This window comes from Vicugna pacos, chromosome 6, assembly GCF_048564905.1.
Source record: "Vicugna pacos chromosome 6, VicPac4, whole genome shotgun sequence".
In the NCBI taxonomy this organism is placed as follows: domain Eukaryota; kingdom Metazoa; phylum Chordata; class Mammalia; order Artiodactyla; family Camelidae; genus Vicugna; species Vicugna pacos.
In genome coordinates this window covers 32,847,777-32,866,398 of record NC_132992.1, presented here as the reverse complement: position 1 = coordinate 32,866,398, position 18,622 = coordinate 32,847,777, and the positions used below count along the sequence as shown (strand labels likewise).

The following is an 18,622-nucleotide window of genomic DNA, read 5'->3' as shown; positions in this document are numbered from 1 at the left end:
AGAGACCTTTCAGCTTGGCTCCACCCATATTTAGGACTTTAGCCAATGAAAACCTACAGTTTGGCCTGTTGCCGCGAAACCAGTGGCATTAGTTCCACCGCCTGAATGTTTCGGCGCCTGCGCAGATTGGGGAAGGTTCTGGAAGACAGCGGAGCTGCCGCCATTTTGCGGGAAGGTGAGTAGCTCCAGCTACAGTGCTGCTTTTCCTACTGGGTCTCTGGAAGAGTCTCGTGCTTCGGGTCCCCCAACACACCCAAAAGATCGGAGGGAACCGGGACCCCCCTGCGGGGACCCGGAACTGGTAAGAAACCCCGAAACTGGGTCCCCCGCGACGTCACCAATGCGTGACGTTGCCGTACGGCGCCTCCCCCTGACGTCACAGGCAGAAAATGGCGTCAAGAGCAGACTCGGGCAAACTTCAAATTAAAAAAAAATTTTTGTTTACTTTGATCCAGAAGTGTTCACTACGTAACTGTAGTCCACTGGCATGGTTTTAGGGATCGGCACCCTAGTGGCTGTATCCTTTACCGATGAAGATGGTATTTCAAGGGTCCCAGTGACTGGTCTCCTAAAGGCCCCCGCAGCCCTGACGTTAAGGGTCTCCCAGACGGTGGAGGGAGCATGGACCCACCGCGATCTCAGAGGTCTCGTGGGATCGGTTTTCAGTCCCTAGTGCCACCTTTCAGAGAGAGGTGAAGGAGTTGAGATTTCTCCCTCAATCTTCAGTCTCTGGAAGACTCATGTTCGCTATTTTTGACCACTAAATTTGACCACACATTCTGTGGCGGTGGCGTATAGTGAGGCCACACACGAGGTTTTAGTATTGGGACACTGGCCCACGCAGAGATGCTGTCGGTCACTTGTAGGACCGTTTTTTGAAGCGTGGCCTTGGCTTGTTACACAACATGGGGAATGTTTTTTATCTTTCTCATTGTTCCTGTTTTTAATTAAGCTGCCTTCAGTTTGGAGCTGTTTGTTCCCAGCTCAGTGACCGGACCCAGGAGATGGCGCTACCATCACTCCTGGGACTCCAGAGTTTGGTGACTTCTGCCTGAATGAGGCTGACAGTGACAGTGGTTCTTCACTCCCCTTTGCCCCCACAGCAGTGGGCCTAAGTGCTGACTTGGGTCTTGATAGTGCTGTGACAAGGTTCAGGCACTCTCATGATTGTGGGCCCTTAATGCAGTTTTTGGAGTAGGGTTGAAACAAAGCACAGTAGTGCTTTAATGGATGAGATTGAATGGACCATGGCCTGTAAGTTAGGACTTGAGTTTGAAAAGTCCATAGTGTTTGGGACATGACTGCTTTTAGGACATCTAGAAAGACAGACTAAACCCAAGGAGATCACAGATTTCAAAGTGTGCTGGTATTATACATGTCTGTGCTTAAATAGATTCATTTGTTTCTGAAGTCTGAAAGCTTTATACCATATGTAGAGGTTCATTTGTCGACTTAGATGAAAAGTTCTGTATGGTTAAGTTATCCCTGCTCTGTACTAGCATCCAACAAAGGGCAATTTTTGAAACCAGAAGCGTTTCATTTGGAGTTAACCGCAGACTGTAAAAAATAGTGAAGAGCTTTATGACACTTAGAAAATTTGTGTAGATTTGGCAGCCAAAATGAAAGGAACTGAGTTTGTAGATCAAAAACTTCCTTTTAGAACCATTTTCCCCACGATAGGCCAGATAGCATATATTAAAATCAGCCTTGTTCCTGATATTTTGAAGCATATACTGTTACATACTGAATATCTAGAAGTCCCACAATAAGGTATGACTAATAAGATTGAATCTTTTTATATACGTATTAGAACATTAATTCTCTAGACGAGAATATATTGAAAAATAGACATGTTGGTATGCTGGGTACTTTTACAAATTTCCTTTAAAGTTAAGTTATAAACCACATGAGAGAGAGGTAACCTGATAGAACATTAATTTTGATCAAGGGTCAGCTCCTCCATTTGAGCTTTGTAACTTCAGGCGGTTCACGGAATCTCAGTTTTTTTGATCTGTGCATTAGATCCAAAATCTGCCTATGGCATATGTTACTGTTGATTGCTAAATAAATGTTAGGTGTTAAGAGATTGACTTCAGTGGTTTTTAGGTATACTTATTTGATTTTGGTTTGATTTCCATTTTAAGCCTTAAATTTGGCTCCAAGTTAATTTTATTGTTTGGCTCTTTCCAAGAATCTTAACCTCTGTAACATGTTCAGCACAGTGTCTAGCAATAGTAGGTAGTATAAATGTTAGGTATAATGGTTAGTCTTATTAAGTCATCAGAATGGGCTGTGGACTCAGGGCAACCAGGACAGCATGATTAGATGATGCATTAGCTGCTTTAAAGGGGACAAAGCTCTTGTGGATATGAAAGTCTGATTACCACTGGCCTCCTTGCATAGAAGTTCTTCAGATTAGTTGAGGTTTTTTTTTTTTTAGCTTTATTGAAGTATAACTGACATAAAATAAAACTGAACACATTGAAGTGTACAGTTTGCTGAGTTTTGATGTGTAAACACCATGAAACCATCAAATTTCCAAAATGCCCTTTTGTAATCCTTTCCTCCTAGCCCCTCCCCACCTGTTCCTATCCCTAGGCAACCACTGATCTGCTTTCTGTCACTACAGGTTAGTTTGCATTTTCTAGAATTTTATATAAATGAAATCATATAGTATGTGCTTTTTTTTTAATGTTTTCTCACTTGACGTAATTATTTTGAGATTCAGCCATGTTACATATATTGATAGTTTCAGACCAATAATTTTTGAATAATTTATCCTGTTGATTTTCTTTGGTGTCTTCTGTTTTTCTTATTTGACAGACCTGTGGTGGACAGACTTGGGAAAGACGATTGCTAGATGTGAAAACTTGGGGTAGGCCAGAAGTCTTACCCTGCCTGCCTAGATAGAAAGGCTTCAAAGTGGAACTGGTTGAGCCTGCCTTAATTACAGTCTTTCTGAGTTATTTAAATTCTAGTTGATACTGTACAAAAAATGCTTAATAATGAATCCCTCATTATTGATGTTTGGGTGGGGGAAGAACTTAGGGCAAATCTGCATTATTCTGGTGTTGCTTTGTCTTGTTCCTAATTTTTAGTCTTGCATTTTTATTTTTTTATTGAAAATATGTGCCAGTTTAAATTTAAACCAATTGTTTATTCAGAGTTTTGAACAGTAGAATGGAGGCCAAGTATCCATTGTAAAGTGAATAATACTTTTGAGTACCAACATTTTCTCTTCACAGGACAGGGTCTATATTGTATTTTGTTTCTACCTAGATACTCAGTTTCCTTCTAGACCCTTGACCTTTTCTAAGCGACAAAGCAGAACTAGTTCAGATCTGTAAGATGCAAAAATAAACCTAGGGTAAGCAACAGCCGGTAAGATCCCTTTGGAGTTCAAGAAACAGAACTGTATATCCTGAGGTCTGTTTCTTGGAGGGGGGAGGGGATGTGGGGTGCTGGAAGGGAGGAAAGATATAGATGAGGTTCTTATGTATTGATATCCTCTCCTCAGATCTGCTACAATGGCATCTGATGACTTTGATATAGTGATTGAGGCCATGCTGGAGGCTCCTTATAAAAAAGAGGAGGTAATGTTCCCCACCTCACTCTTGGAATTGGGTTAGTAAGAAAAAACAGTTGTGGATCATCAGTTTCAACATTTTGTGAATTTTCTTTCCCTATTCGTTTATTATGTACAGTGGCTATTCGTAAAAGGCCTAGTCTTTTAGTAAGCTCTGCTGGAGATCCATGCTCAAGGGTGGTGCTTGCAGGGGGGGTCCCTAAAATGGCAGGGAGCAAATAATGTGGTGGGAGTGAGTGCTTTGCCTAGTTCTCAGTGACACAGTAGAAAGTCAGTGTATCTCAGACCTAACTCCTAAATAGATGTCAGTGGAACACATGTTGGGTAGCTAAAGTTTTGACTCTGAGCTCTTCTTTTTGGCTAGTTTCCTTCCTTCTCTATTCCCTTTGTTAGGCGATCCAGGTGCTCACAACTGTTTAAAAAATTGAGAGCATTGATTTTATGAGCTTTCTTCCTTGTCCACTTTTGTTCTCTGTGCAATGGAATCTGTGTCATCTGGTACCTTATGGTCATTTTCCTGGCGAACCCCTCAGGATGAGCAGCAAAGGAAAGAGATTAAAAAGGACAGCCCTAGCAACATCACCAACAGCACCAGCAGCACTGGCAGCAGTGGCAGTGGTACCAGTGGGAGCAGTGCCAGTGGGGAGGCAAGCAAGTGAGTGTGCGGGGAGGGAAATGGGTTGGCATCTTGGGGAAAGAAACAGCTGTGTCTGTTATAGAAACAGCCAGAACAGGGAGGTGGTTGCTCGACTTCTGACTTTTAGTAGTGGCACCACTGGGTCATGGGAATAATGGTGACTTGGTTTAATGATCTTCCAGTCTTCCCTTTCCAGTGTAGATTTGTGGACCGGTCCTAGCATCGATGTATTTCATTTGAATAAAATAGCAAGAGGACCTCTGATTTGGAAACACCAGCTTTTGCTTGGTTTGGTGGGGAATGACAGCATGTAGCGCTGTGTGTAAAGTGGTGTCGTGCCATTGATAGGGAACTACTGCCAGGTTGTCTTCTAGGTGGGGTGGTCTGTTACTGCTTTCTGTTTCATCCTGGCCTTTCTGTCATTCCTTTTCCTTATGAGAGATGCTGAAACCTCAGTAAGAAGTGTTTATACTCTCTTTCACAGAAAGAAGAGGAGCCGGAGCCATAGTAAAAGCAGGGATAGAAAACGCAGGTCAGTCATTCTAGGGACTGTTGGGTTTTGAGAATTATGAATGGAGAGATACCAGGGAAAGCTGTACAGTAAAGGCCAGAAGAGGTTGGTTTGTTCTTTAAGAAACTTAATAGTCCTTTCTGGCAATAGTCATAGTCGAGACCGAGACCGGGATCGTCATCGGCGGAGAAGCAGTCGGAGCCGAAGTCGAGATCGGCAGCGTCATCACCGCAGCCGAAGCTGGGATCGTCGACATAGCAGTGAGTCACGAAGTCGAGACCGGCGTCGAGAGGATCGTGTGCGCTACAGGAGTCCATCGCTTGCAGCTGGGTATCACTTTTTGCTAATAAGATCACATTTGTGTCATAATCTGGGTAAAACAAACGCACTGTGGTCCCTGCCTGCCTGAGGGTGCTTATAACCTGTTGTTGTGATAGGCAGGAGACCCAGTTCCTGGAGGGATGATGGTGAGAATTCACAAGAGAGATAAGGTGCTGTAATCTGGTTTTCTCATGGCAGAAGCCCCAGCACTAGGCCAGTGTGAGTAAAGTTGGATAACGTGGTTTTCCATTTTGTTCTCTATTCCGTAGGCGCAGGTATGGACACAGTAAGAGTCCTCATTTCAGAGAGAAGAGCCCGGTCAGGTGAGTTGATTATGAGCACTCTTCTAGGGATTGTGAAATAGGAATAAAAGGAGTTTGAACCAAACCACAAGAATGTGTAGTACTAGAGGGTAGCTGAAGTATGACGACCAAGTATTCGGAAGGAGTCTCAACAGATTCTACTTGCTCTTCAGGGAGCCTGTTGATAATCTGAGTCCTGAGGAGCGTGATGCCCGCACTGTGTTCTGTATGCAGTTAGCTGCCCGCATTCGGCCTCGAGACCTGGAGGACTTTTTCTCTGTAGTTGGCAAGGTAACCCTCTTCCCTCCTTAGTTTTCTCTGAGTAGCCTGTGTTCTATCCATCCCCCTTTATGCCCAACTCAGGATTTCCTTTTTGCCCTGGATAGGTTCGCGATGTACGTATCATCTCAGATCGAAACTCACGTCGTTCTAAGGGCATTGCTTATGTGGAATTCTGTGAGATGCAGTCTGTGCCACTAGCCATTGGGTTGACGGGTCAGCGGCTGCTAGGAGTGCCTATCATTGTACAGGCCTCACAGGTGAGCAGGCTGTGAGCTGACATGAGACGCTGGATTTGAAGGTGGTTGGTGTGGGACATGACCCATCATTTCCTCCCTCCTCAGGCTGAGAAAAACAGACTGGCAGCCATGGCCAACAACCTGCAAAAAGGCAGCGCTGGACCGATGCGTCTCTATGTGGGCTCCCTGCACTTCAATATCACCGAGGACATGCTCCGGGGAATCTTTGAGCCCTTTGGCAAAGTGAGTGGAAAGTGAAGGAAACCTCTGAAGGGAATTAGAAAAAGTGGGGAGGGTGGGTGTACCTCTTCATTCTGTCTGACCATGATTAACCCCCTACATGAGTCATGATGGCCCAATTGGTCCATGCTAGGAAAGTTGGGCTCCATCTCGGTATTTATCCTGCTCAGGTGGCAGATTAGGCGCCATGAAATCAAACAGTGGGGTCCAGATTAAGAATAGTCAGAAAAAGTATTTGGGAAAAAGATGGCCTTTGTCTCTTTTTTTAAAAAAGATTTGGAGAGATGTATGGGTTGGCTGGAAAGTTAGAGGTACTTAGAACAGTCTGGGTAGGAAGGATCAAAGGTGTGTGTGAACTAAAAGATGACTGATAATTTCTTCTTATTCTGCAGATTGATAATATTGTCCTGATGAAGGACTCAGATACAGGCAGCTCTAAAGGTTATGGTTTCATTACGGTGAGTTTCTAGTCTTTTTTTAAATTTTAGTTTGGGTTGGGCCACTTGTCTGATTTTGCGGCTTAGCTTCATCCTCCTCCCATAGGAACTGTCTAAATGACCCATAAACCCTGGTGCCTGAAGCTTGGAGTAGCCTTCTGCCCCTTGAGATGAGTGCATTGCTTGAGATCTTGGCTTTGCTCCTACACTGTGTCAGTAGCACCGGTATGGGGTGTCCAGGAGTTCAACCAGCTTCCCTGGAGCTACAACTTGCTCTTTGGGTAATAGTAATGATTCCAGGCTGCAGCTAAGAGGTTGGGGGCATGAGGGAGGTTAGGTATGGGCTTTTATATACACACTTTATAGAATTGGTGTATTTTCATGGTGGGGTGGGAATTAAAAATTACGTATTTCCCTCTGAGGCTACCCAGTTTGAAGCAGTTTCTCCATTGAGAAATACCTTTTTTATTTAAATACCACTATGGGGAGAATAGTGTGGCCACCTGATAGTGGGCATGTCTCACCTTTTCCTGACACTCTAACAAAATTGTTTCCAATTCCCATAACTGGTTCTTCCAGCCTCATGTGACTCCAGGCTGAGGACTGGCTGCCAGACACAAAGTCTGATAGGAGCCAATATTTTCTGGGCTCAATCCAGGCAGCATACACCCCCACAGTTGCCTGCAGGGCAGAGGGGAGGTAGGTTGTGTTCTACCGTGAGGGTTGCTCATCTTAGAAGTATCCAGTAAAGGCAGGCCACTTACACCACCTGCCTAGTAACTGTCAGCACCACGCGCCAGGCCCTAGGGCAGGAAATACCAGAGTAAATAAAGCCAGCTGTGGTGTTCATGGTGGCAAGTACCTTTTCTAGCTCTCCATGTGACTCAGATGCGGAAAGGCTTCTGAGGGCCTTTTGCCCTTGTGTTGCTGCCTTTTAGGTCAACACCCTTGACACTTAAACAGCAGACTGGGAAGCATCTTTATGCCAAGCTGCTGCTGGGTGCTGCTTATGAAAGGAGCTAGAGAGTAGAGGCCCTGTGGTCAGCACATCAGAGTCAGCAGCACTGGGGTGGGGTGGGGGAGGAGTCTTGTGCTCTCAATACCAGGGTGTGCGCTGTCCTAAGGCTGGGCTCTGGAGTTCCATGTTCCTAGTTCTTGACTGAGAACTGAGACTTGCTGGTCCTGAGGGCTGAAGTAAAACGCTCAGGAGCCTTGGATCTCAGCCTGTCTTTCTTCCATTTGATAACACCCATTTGTGAAACAGATGTCAGGCTAGGCTCCCTACGGATGATAGACTTTTTGCATTGTTAGGTTCCCAGTGGAGCTGGAAGATTGAAAAGAGATCGCTATTGAGTCAGTTGGAAAGGTCCTGTTCAGAGAACCATTTTGGGAGATGGGGATCTTAGGCCACATTCCCTGGAAAAGAAAAGTTTGAGCCACAGTGAGCATGCAATTTTCCTGGGGTAATAGGACTAGGGAGTGTTAGTGGGGCTTGGAGAGCACATCTGTGGCCAGGAGGTATGTGATGTGACCTGGGTTTCTTGTAGTTCTCTGACTCTGAGTGTGCCCAGCGGGCCCTGGAACAGTTGAATGGCTTTGAGCTTGCCGGTCGACCTATGAGGGTTGGCCATGTGACCGAGCGACCGGATGGTGGCACAGACATCACTTTTCCTGATGGAGACCAGGAGCTGGATCTGGGATCAGCAGGTGGACGTTTGCAGCTCATGGCCAAATTGGCAGAAGGTAGGATTTCTCTGCAGAGTGAAGAACACAGGATTGAACTTTACATCAAGGGTTGGGATTTATCCCCACCTTTTCTTTCTCTTTAGGGTCTGGAATCCAGCTGCCAACCACGGCGGCTGCTGCTGCCGCTGCCGCCCAAGCTGCTGCCTTGCAACTGAATGGAGCAGTTCCTCTGGGGGCCCTGAACCCAGCAGCTCTGACTGGTCGACTTGCACTTGGGAAAGGGGGAGAAGAGTGGGGCCTGGAGGGCAGGAATGCCCTGTGCTCACTAACTCCTCTCTTTGTTTCAGCTCTGAGTCCAGCCCTGAACCTCGCCTCCCAAGCAATTGCCTCCCAGTGCTTCCAGCTTTCCAGCCTCTTTACTCCCCAAACCATGTGAGTCTCAGGGCCCAGTTCTTTTCGGTGTTTCTAGTTGTTTTCTTTCCTTCGGATTCCTGTTGACGTCTTCTCACCACCACAGGTAAAATCAGTGGCACAGGCCTCACTGTGCTCTTGGTCCTGCCACTCCCTTCTCCACGTCTTTCATGGCCCCTTCACTGTTTTATGGACCAAGCCATCCTGAGGGCATGAACATTGATGGCGGGGGAACTGGGGCCCCCCCTTAGACACCAAGAACAGCTCCTGGCCACGGCCCCACTGGGAAGGGACTCTGCCGAGCAAAGCTGCTGGTCGAAGAGAACAGCATCTGCACTGGCGTTGGCCATCTGTTTCTCTGTGTACGTCGTCTCCCGGGATGACCTTTAATGCCCTTTCCTACCACCTCTCGGTGATTCCTCGATTCCTCCCCCATTGGGAAGGCTATAGGGCATTAACCGAAGGAACACTGCTCTCCTCCTATACCTTTACCCTACAATCTGTCAGGGGAAACCCTGAAGACCTCTGGTCCGCGAGGACTTTGGAGTTTGAGGGGGCGAACCTTGAAGGTGCTGGCTTGCTGCTACAAGGACCCTGGAAGCTAGCACGGACACGTGCATGGGGATGCCTGCCTTAGACCTCGGGGCCACAGTTAACTGCTGGGGGCTCAGCATCCTCCTGGGAGGTGTGGGAGTGATCTGCCCTGCCAGCTGTTTTGAATGTCTTCAGGGCATTCGGGTGTTTAGTGGAAGGTGCGGTACCTTTCCAGTATCTTCCATCTTCCTTTGTATAGTTGTCCTTCCTTTGGCCCAGGGTTGGGAGGATAGAGGGGAGGCTGTGTCTCTCCACCTCTTCCATGTGCCTCTGTAGACTGGGCTCAACCCCAGCTGTTAAAGTTGCTCCTGTTCCCTAGCTGGGCACACGTGAGCCCGTCTCACTGGATTTTATACTCTAGCGTCTGTGTACATAAATTATATATATGTATATGTATATGTATATATGTATATATATGTATACATAAAAACTTTGTACAGAAAACAGGCCCCACTGTTGTGGTGGCTGCTTCCCATGTGGTCTCAGTCCGTTGGGTGTGTCTGTCTGATGTTAACTTCTCATGAGCCAAAACCATGAGTGGTTCTAGGAATATAAAACATTTGTAATGCCACTGAGTTTTCTTTCCTTTATTTTATTTTATCTAACCACCTTTAGAAAGAAAAACAGATAAAACACACTCACCTTATCTGTATCTGCTATTCTCCCATGGTTTTGACTATCTCCAGACCTACCTGCCCATTGGACAGATGTCTGGGTTCTATCTCTGTGGCTGGGGACAGATCTTGTCTTTCCACCAGATGGCAGTGTGACAGTAGCACACTCTGCACCTTTCTCCAGGGGTGTTTCATGGTCTTGAGGCACTTAAGTACCAGAGAAGCCTCCTAAGCTCACCATTGTTGATCTCTGTCCCTGCCTTTGGCTTTCTTTGTAGGAGAAATCCCAATCCAATATCCAAAGGGGGTTGGGCATTTTACACAGGGCTCCCAGGCCTCATGTCTGCTATTGTTCCTCCTTTCAGTCCTTTCATATCTTGCTTTCCAGAAGGCTCACTCTGCCTGGGACAACATAGGCCTAGGACTGATCACTGTATTCCAGGCATGGCCCTGCCAAAGGTGGGGCACACCTTTCTCCACCTGCTTTGTGAGGCTTAGAACAAGGGGCGAGCCCAGAGCCTGGCTCACCAACTAGGGTCCAACCAAGAAGAGGTCTGAGGTGCAGGGACAGGCCTCTGTAGGCCTCCTCTGTTCTTTACTGGTCTCTATGGCAACAGAATGTTAAGACTATTGTTATGCTAAAAATATGGATAATTGCTGTTAGGTTTTAATTTGTCAGCCTAAGTTTCTAAGCAGAGTGATGGTTTTTTAGTGATGTTAGTTCCTGAGGTGGCTTTTCACACTGAAGTGCTGAGTACCTGAAACCTGCTTGTGGCATGATAGGCCACTGAGACTCCCTCAGAGGTCTTCCCTGACCCTCTCTTTTGTATTGGGTCACACCGCTTGTGTCCTCCATAATACTGATCACAATTTATAATTATAGAAATTGTAAAATTTATAAAATGAGCAACTCTTGTGCCTTCTAGGCTGCTGCAGTGTCAACTGCTGCTGCTGCTGTCATTTCCTCCGCTGTCACCCCTGCCCCTTCTCTATCCTGGTTTGCTCTCTGGACCTGAGGGAAGGGAAGGAGGCATTATTTTTAGGTGGAAGCAGCTGGCTATGGCCCAGTCCCCCTATAGTTATTGATTTGGCTGCTAATGCATCCTGAGCTCAGTCAGACCATTTTTATTCGTCATCTTGAGGCTGTGGACCAGGCTTCCTCACAGCACTCTTGAACTCCAAACTAGAAATGCCCACAGGCCCTGCCCCCCTGCCCGCCTCACATGGGCCCCATAACTGCTGGTTTCCTCACATTCCCCCCCGCCCCCCGGCTGCTTTGGCCTTCCTGCACTTTGGGTTGTTCCATCTCGATCTTCCTTCTTCCCTGTTACTTCCTCATATAGCCTTTTGCTGGGAGAGAGACAAGGATGGAAGTAAGGAAACACCTAAGGCAACTTCTGCTCTAGTCTTAACCCATATAAGGTGACAGCGTCTAATGGGTGGCAGCCAGTGTCACTGCGTGTGTCTCAGTGCCTTCTTGTTACTCACCCCTCTAGAGGGGGTGGTTAGAGTGCAGTTCTAGAAGGGGGCAGTAAACAGCCTCTGGGCCCAGCCTAATGTAAAGAAATGTCCCTCAACCTCCTACCAGAGCCTGGGGGCTAAGGTGGGAGTAGAGGTGAGACTTACCCAGATCCCTTCCCAGTATGGTTAGACTTTCCCCACCAGTCCTCACTTCTAAATGGGATTTCCACCTGACTTTTGGCTTGCAGTCTCCTTTTCTGTCTTCTCTAAGGCAGTGGCATTTCCTCCCTGTTCCTTGAACTGTGTTCTTGACATTGGGTTTCTGCTGACTTCCTTCTTAGGTTCCAACAACCCCCAGATAGGAGCTACCGGTGGAGGCAGCGGTTTGACCTATGAACTTTTAGTCTTGGGGCATATGAGGAAGGGAAATGTGCTAAAAACTTGAAGGGAGATACTCTATCACAGCCCCTCTTTTCTCTTAAGAGTCTGGTGAGAATCAGGAAGTATTACTTGGACAGTGACAAGAGGCTGGCCTGGTTTCGAAAGGTGAGGTTGTAGGGGGTGGTTAACAAATAATGAGAATTTACATGTTTGCGGGATTTGAGTGGGTTAGGCATTGTTCTGATCATTTTATACGTATTGAATCGTTTAATCCTCACAACGACCCTCTGAAGTATATTCTTTTATTATCTTTACTTTGTAAATAAGGAAACTGCTACCCAAAGAGGTTAAAAGACTTGTTCCCCGATTACACAGTAAGCAGGTTTGGAATTCCAATCCAGGCAGTCTAGATTCAGACTGTAATTTTAACCTTTCTTAAAGACTCTGATGCTTCCTGGTTGGGGTTGACTTTCCCTTTCAGTATTCTTTGTCCTATCATAGGTCTTATTCTGATTTTATTTACAGTTCTTTGTGAACTCGTTACTAGATGGTTATAGCCTGATGAAGCCAGCCATAGATGTGTCTTTTTCATTATTGCTTTGCTTTTCACATATTTTGTATCTGATGAGCTGAATTAATTCCCTCTCTGTTCAAGTCAGCTTTCCAAAAACCAACCCTTCTAGCCTGCTTTCCCTGGCAGCCTTATCCATTTCTTCCTCACCCCTCCAGGAGGGGAGGCAGCTCTACTCTTTTTGGTGTTACCATGGTAGCCTGTGATGCTTTCTGTCTATAAAGTGCGCTTGCCATCCACCAGAGACTGATGTTTCCATGGCAGCCAGGTGAAGTCAATAGTCATGAGCTGGATGCAAGAAAGGAATTCTGGTCTGAGAAGCTGTGTGTCTGAATCTTCTGGCTGCAAACATTCCTCCCCTCCCAACTTTTGCACTCTATATACAGAACTGATTGCTCTCAAAGTGTGTTCTTTGTTGAGAGAGTTCTGTGTGTGAGGTGAAGCAAACCAATCATCTTGTGTGGGAAGATGGAGGCAAGGAAAGAGCTGATCAAAGATCACTTTTAAAAGTTGGATGAGTTCTGTTAGCTCTCCCAGATGATCTGTTTTCAAGAGCCCTTAAGGAGTTGGCTGGAGTTACTGGAGAGCCATTAAGCAGTTGTTTTTGAGGGCAGTGGGTGGATGAGGTGCCTGAAGGTTGGAAAGGAGCCAGTCAGGGCTGGATTTCAGAAAGGGGGAAACAGTGACCTTGGAAGTCAGAGACGCGTCAAGCTCTTGCCAATGTTCCAGAGAGGGTGGGAGCTTCAGTCAGCTTTCAAGCGTCCTGAAGCCCACTTGTTCAGAATGAGTGGTGCTGAGAATTAGCCTCCTTCTCCCATCTCCTGGGCCCGACCAAGCCTGGAGACCTCACCCTAGAACAGAAAGGGCCTGCTGTGGAGCGACAGCACCTAGTTCGGATCTCTTCGGCCACAGACAAGCTGAGTAAGCTTGGGTGATGCTTTGCTTCTCTAACTCTCACCTATAGAAAGGAAGCAATAGCAGAATATCTGCCTCAGGGATGTTGTAAAGATTAAATGAAATGGCACGGGTAGAGGGCTTAGAACTTGTTTGCTTGTCATTACTACCGCCATCATCACTCCCATTCCTCAGGATGCATACACACTTTCTGCCTGACCTCATTGTCCTCCCCAGCTTCAGAGAATGTTCGAGGTTTACAGGGGCAGAAGTGAGGGTAAGGCAATGGTGAAAATAAACCTTAATTATTCCTGGGCTAAAGTCATAGGCTCGCAAGGTCCTGGGTCACACACACAATCAGCCTAAGTCTCAGGAAAACAAACCCCACTGGCCCAATCTCTCTTTATGCTTGAAACTCTGTATAATCAGATTACGACCAGATGGCTTTAGAAAATCAAGGTGAGCCCCTCAGGTACTTTCAGGATACCTAGTGCTCTTTGCTTGGTCTGCCTGGGGAAGAGCCCAGAGCATTCTCCGTTACAGTGCTCGTCCATTGCAAGCACCCCTCCCAACCTCCCACACAATCTCCTGTAGCACCTGCCTTTGTTGGTCTCCAGAGTCCCATCCTACCTAATCTGGCAATTTCCTTTCAGAATAAGCATTTTAAATGTGCACAGGTCCTCTCCCTAAAGTTATAATTTGAACTAAAAAAAATGGGAAACTAGTATAATACCATCCTTAGGCTTCAGTTGCCAATCTTCCCCCTAATCCTCCCCAAACAACAAATCCCGTAATGGGTTACCTGCGAGTCCTGTGGGAGATGTGTTGGACCTCGCGGACCACAACTTAAATTTGTACCTTTAGAGTGGTACTGTGTTTTGAGAGGTTAGCAAGCTGCCTGGTTGTCTGAATGAGGGACCAGACACAGGTTGCAAAAAAAAACCATTACTTCCACTGCTTATTTGTATAATTACAAAGATATTTGCAGTTTTATCTAGTCCTCACAACAAGGTAGGTACTAGTATCCTCATTTTATAACTGGAAGGGCTGAGGTTCAGAAAGACGAGAGGTTAAGAGTGACTTCCTCCATAGACTTCCATCCAGTAAATAGTGGGCCTGAGTGTTAGCTAAAACGTTTGCAGGACCCCACTGAATTTGTATTCATCTTGTGTTTACCAGGCTACCAAGCTATGGAGGCACAACAGCAAGATTCAAATCCCTTGAGTATATCCATCAGACAGCCGCCTACGTGGTAAAGGTCTAAGAAGCGGGATGCTCTGCTCTGGTTTTTGGGCCCTTGACAACTTGGCTGAACAATCCCCCCAAATTCTGCTGCCTGCGATACAGGGAGTCTTCACCTCATCATGTGGCAGGCTGCCTGCCATTTCTCCTGTGCGGTTGCTCATGTAGTTTCAGTACAAGGCGTTTTTCCCCTTCTTCCCCCCATCTATCTACAGCCCACCTAAAACCTCCAAGGCCCAGTTCCTAAAAATACGTCTTCCAAATTTTGTTTCTTCCATTCAGACATAGAGTGCATGATGTAGCTTGCAGTCAGAGTTAGAATGTGGTATAGTTTGCCTCTGTTTTGGCCATATAGTGCCTTGTCCTGTCTCTCCAGCTCAGTTATAAGCTACTTGAGGGCAGGAGTAGTATCTTACCTGTATTTGTTTCCTGCATAAGCCCAGCACAGTGACTGGCATATGGCAGTACTTGAGTGGAACAGGCCCTTGTGGATGAAAGGTTAAAATATCCAGGAAGAATTCACTTAGACTTATGTGGATTGGAACTATGTTAGATTAATAAAAAGAGGTATGTATGAGTGGGCTTGCTGGGAGTGACGGTTTAACCCAGAAGACTTGTGGAGTGTCCTTTCATGATTCTCACAGCCTTTCAGAAGAGGACAGCCCCTGCTCCAGCTTTTCTAGAAAGGGTTAGATGCAGCAGGGCAGAAAGGGCCAATTGTGAGCAGAGGCCCACAGCAGAGGGATACCTTCTAAGACAGGACTGGCCTCACCTTTGGGATCTCAAGGGAGAGAACACCCGGTCTATGCTCTTGGCCAATGAGAGGGCCTTGTGGGTTAGTAGGGGTTGGGCAGGGGCTGGGCTGATAAGGGAGCATAGACCCCAAGACCAAATTGCAGAGGTTAAGAGGAGCACGAGGGCAGAGAGGACCTTACCTGGCACAGGCAGCTCAGGCCCCAGTCCCTTTACTGATCTCTCACACTAGCCCAGATCAGTAGCCGGCCCTACCTTGCCTTGATCAGAGGGTGGGAAAAGAATGGCCAGTCTCTCGGAGAAGACCCCATCTCTCCCAAGTCTGGCGGGAGAAGGGCTTCAGCTTCCGTCTGTTCTGAGCTCTTTCCTGTAGGCGGCTGGAGGGAACACACAGATGGGTCGGGCTGATGGAATTGGCTGAGTTGAGGGGAGGGAAGCTTGTGGCGTGTGTGGCTCCCCTCGTGAGGGAGGTCCTGCTGTCATCATCTTCAGACTTCTGCCACGTGAAAGGCACTGCCTTCTTGTTCCTCATCCTTCCCTCTTGGCACGTTTGACCATTGGTGATACCCTTCCACTAGAAAGCCCTCCTCCCTGGGCAGTAGCCACGGTAAGCTCAATCCTAGTTCTTTCATTACCTCTTTGGCGGCTGCATCTCCACCTTCTCACCTGCCTATCCCCGGGACTCTCTCTTTTGTCCCTCTTCTTTCTCTGGAACACCAAACTTTGATTTGTTTTAAATTATTTACTTTTTGAACAGGTAGGGTATACCATAGTTAACAACTCAAAAGGTAGGAGAAAGGCATACAATGAAAAGTAAACCTCCCATACCTGTCCTCCACGCACCCGATTCCCCTTCTCAGCAGCAATCAGTACCATCCTGATTCGTGATCTGTTGGGTCACAGACCCCTTTGGAAGTCTGATGGGATTTGTGAACCTATTCTCAGACAAATGCGTGACTGCACAAACACATCAGATTGTACCATTTCACAGAAATCACAGACCCCTATAGCCCATGTGTGGTTTGAGGCTAAGGATCCAGCCTATATATTACACCCTCCCCCTTAGTATCTCCCTTAGTGTAATTTGTGGGTCCCTGGGCAAAATGAAATTGCAGGGCTCCTTGTTAAAGGGAGAGCAGAGCATTAATCTAAGCAGAGGGACTTGTGTGACTGCCCTGCATCTCATTCTTTTCTCTGGTTTTCTACTACCATTCTTCTGGCGACTATTCTCATATTTGTGTCTCTTGTCCTAACTTGTTCGGAATTTCAGACTCAGTTATCCAGGGAGCTGCTGAAACTCTCCATATGGATGTTTTTCTAAGCATCTCAAACTCGAGGTTCTCCAGGATAGAGCCACTCACCGGCTACCTCCTCTGCCCCCTATTCCCAGTTCCTCACCATCCTCTTACCACCTGCAACTCCTCCCTCTCTTTATACCCAGCTACTCAGTTGCCAAGTCTCATAAATTCTGACTCTAAAATCTGTGCCACCTCTCCTTTCCTGCTGCCATCTCCCTCGGGTGGTCCTTCATTACCCTCCGTATGTATTACTGTGATTGCACCCTAAGTGCAGCTCCTCAGGCCTTGCCTCTGCTGCTCCAGTCCATGCATACCTCTCCCAGCCTTCTCTTCCCAAAGGACCAGCCTCGTCATGTCACACACTCAGAGACCATCACTGATTCTCACTGCCTACAGAGTTGGGCACAAACTCCTTTGCCTGGCATTTAAGGTCCTTTGCAATAGGGCTCCAGCCCTTTTTTTCAGTGTTGTCTCTTACCCCTCCTCCTCATGTCCCTGAGGTTTCAACCCAACTGTAGAACCATCTGGTCTCTTAATGGGTCCAGTGTGTTTTCCTGCATTTTCTAACTTGAACTGCCTGTGTTCCTGGTCCCCAGAGTTTAGAGCTGGCTTACTCCACTATAGGCATGTCATTTCTCTGGCCCTTTTACCACAGCCACTGTCCATGGCTCTGCCCATAGTGTCCCCTGCATTTCTTCTATAGTCCCTCTCCCTCTTCTTCCCATCCTTACTGGAAGAGGAACCTCAGCTGCAAAGCTGGATAAAACCCCCATTAAGTAAGCAGACATGAGTGGACGCCTACCTCTAATTGCTTATTGACCTCTAGCAAGCTATTTAAACCTTCTGCTGCTTCCACAGTAAAAAAAAAGGCAATAACACCTTATATAGTCATTAAAGAATTAATAGCTTAAGTGAATAAAGTCCTAAGGATAGTATCATTATTCATATTATCATCTCACCACCCCTGCCCACTAGTCCTTGTTGGCTCCTCTCCAGCAGTAAGGACTCAGCAGACATCTCATCTCTCCATCGAGTTGAGTTCTGGGTTGGGTGGAGTGGGGGCCTGGTCCTCAGGTGCTCGGGTAGCTTTATTGTGCGTCTAGGGGTGAGGGGAGCTGCTGCCTCTGCTCCTTTTGTTCAAACTCGTGGCTCAGGCAGCAGCAAGCGTGGGTGTCCTCAGGGGAGGCACTGACAGCTTCAGTTCTCACACGGGCCTTGCAGGTGACAGCTGGGGTGGTGGGGCCCTGCCAGGGGTGGTGCAGGCCAACCCCATCACACCCCAGCTGATGGGCCTCCCTTGTGGTTGTGGGCCCCACCTTGAACCAGCCCAGGCCACAGCTCAGTGTAGCTCTGGACACAAAATGTAGCCTCCAGGCTGCTCCTTGCAAAATAAGAGTGGGGTAAGGAGATGGGGACTTGATCCACTGTGTCACTGAGTTACTAAATTACTTCTAGGAGGTCCCTGTTCCTCTCCAGGCCTGTTTTTTCCGCTGGCAGAGGGCAACTGAACCCGTGGTATCTTTAGGGCCTTTTGCCCCGTCCTAGACTACTCCAGGACTAAGTCAGTTCTGGAGCCTCTCTAGAGATCTAGGTTCCTTAGTCTTCTGAGCCTGAGTTTTCTTGTCTGTAACAGTTTCCATCTACATTCATCCCTTCCATGGGGGCTTTGAGAACAGAGTCAGAGTAAGCAAGTGAAGTAGAAAAATTCTTTATTGAAAAGGAAAAGGTGGTCCCCTGGCTGGTGCCTCCTGGGCCCCGGCCAAATGGGAGCTGCCACCGCTCAGCTCTCCACGCTGGCAGCTGAAGGCAAAAGTCTGCACATCTTACCTTTAATAACCTTAAAGGGGAAGTGCGGTGGTGAGTCGGTAAACCACAGAATTAATTCTGGAGAACTGCGCTTCCAGGCCCTTGCCTTTAAGAACTTCTTAAAGGCAAAGTGGACAAGTGCAGCTTAAGAGCCAGAACGCTTAAGGAAAAGTCTCAAAAGAAGCAGCTCCGTGTCTTTACCTTTAAGAATCTCTTAAAGTTGAGGCATATTCGCGCAGAGTACAAAGGTGGAAAACTGTAAAGGAGTCTACAAAGCACTTTTCCAGTTCTTGCTTTTTAGGATCTCTTTACAGGGGAGATAGTCAAGCGCGAATTAATAAAAAACAGAACATCTTGCA

General features: G+C 47.0%; 1 protein-coding gene and 1 long non-coding RNA gene across 13 annotated transcripts; one reads left to right on the top strand and one right to left on the bottom strand.

Annotated features, from left to right (window-relative positions):
* Positions 1 to 42: 42 nt before the first annotated feature.
* RBM23 (RNA binding motif protein 23) lies at positions 43 to 17,392 on the top strand. 12 transcript variants are annotated; one of them, XM_072962805.1, is made up of 16 exons: positions 94 to 301; positions 2,572 to 2,629; positions 2,824 to 2,875; positions 3,280 to 3,367; positions 3,518 to 3,593; positions 4,120 to 4,241; positions 4,708 to 4,755; positions 4,885 to 5,064; positions 5,325 to 5,378; positions 5,531 to 5,648; positions 5,744 to 5,896; positions 5,981 to 6,118; positions 6,508 to 6,573; positions 8,100 to 8,295; positions 8,382 to 8,670; positions 14,344 to 17,392. In XM_072962805.1, the coding sequence occupies exons 5-16, from the start codon at positions 3,528 to 3,530 to the stop codon at positions 14,426 to 14,428; spliced, it is 1,515 nt and encodes a 504-aa protein (XP_072818906.1). In that variant the 5' UTR covers positions 94 to 301; positions 2,572 to 2,629; positions 2,824 to 2,875; positions 3,280 to 3,367; positions 3,518 to 3,527; the 3' UTR covers positions 14,429 to 17,392. The 12 variants fall into 12 exon arrangements, 10 of the variants coding, with proteins under 10 accessions (XP_072818909.1, XP_072818908.1, XP_072818906.1 ...); XM_072962806.1 differs by lacking the exon at positions 2,572 to 2,629; XM_072962807.1 differs by lacking the exons at positions 2,572 to 2,629; positions 2,824 to 2,875 and having other exon boundaries at positions 93 to 175.
* Positions 7,902 to 10,537, bottom strand: LOC140696857 (uncharacterized). Its single transcript, XR_012073440.1, has 2 exons — positions 9,886 to 10,537; positions 7,902 to 8,306 (listed from the first exon to the last, which is right to left on the bottom strand). It is a non-coding gene; the product is annotated as an uncharacterized lncRNA (long non-coding RNA).
* Positions 17,393 to 18,622: the final 1,230 nt, after the last annotated feature.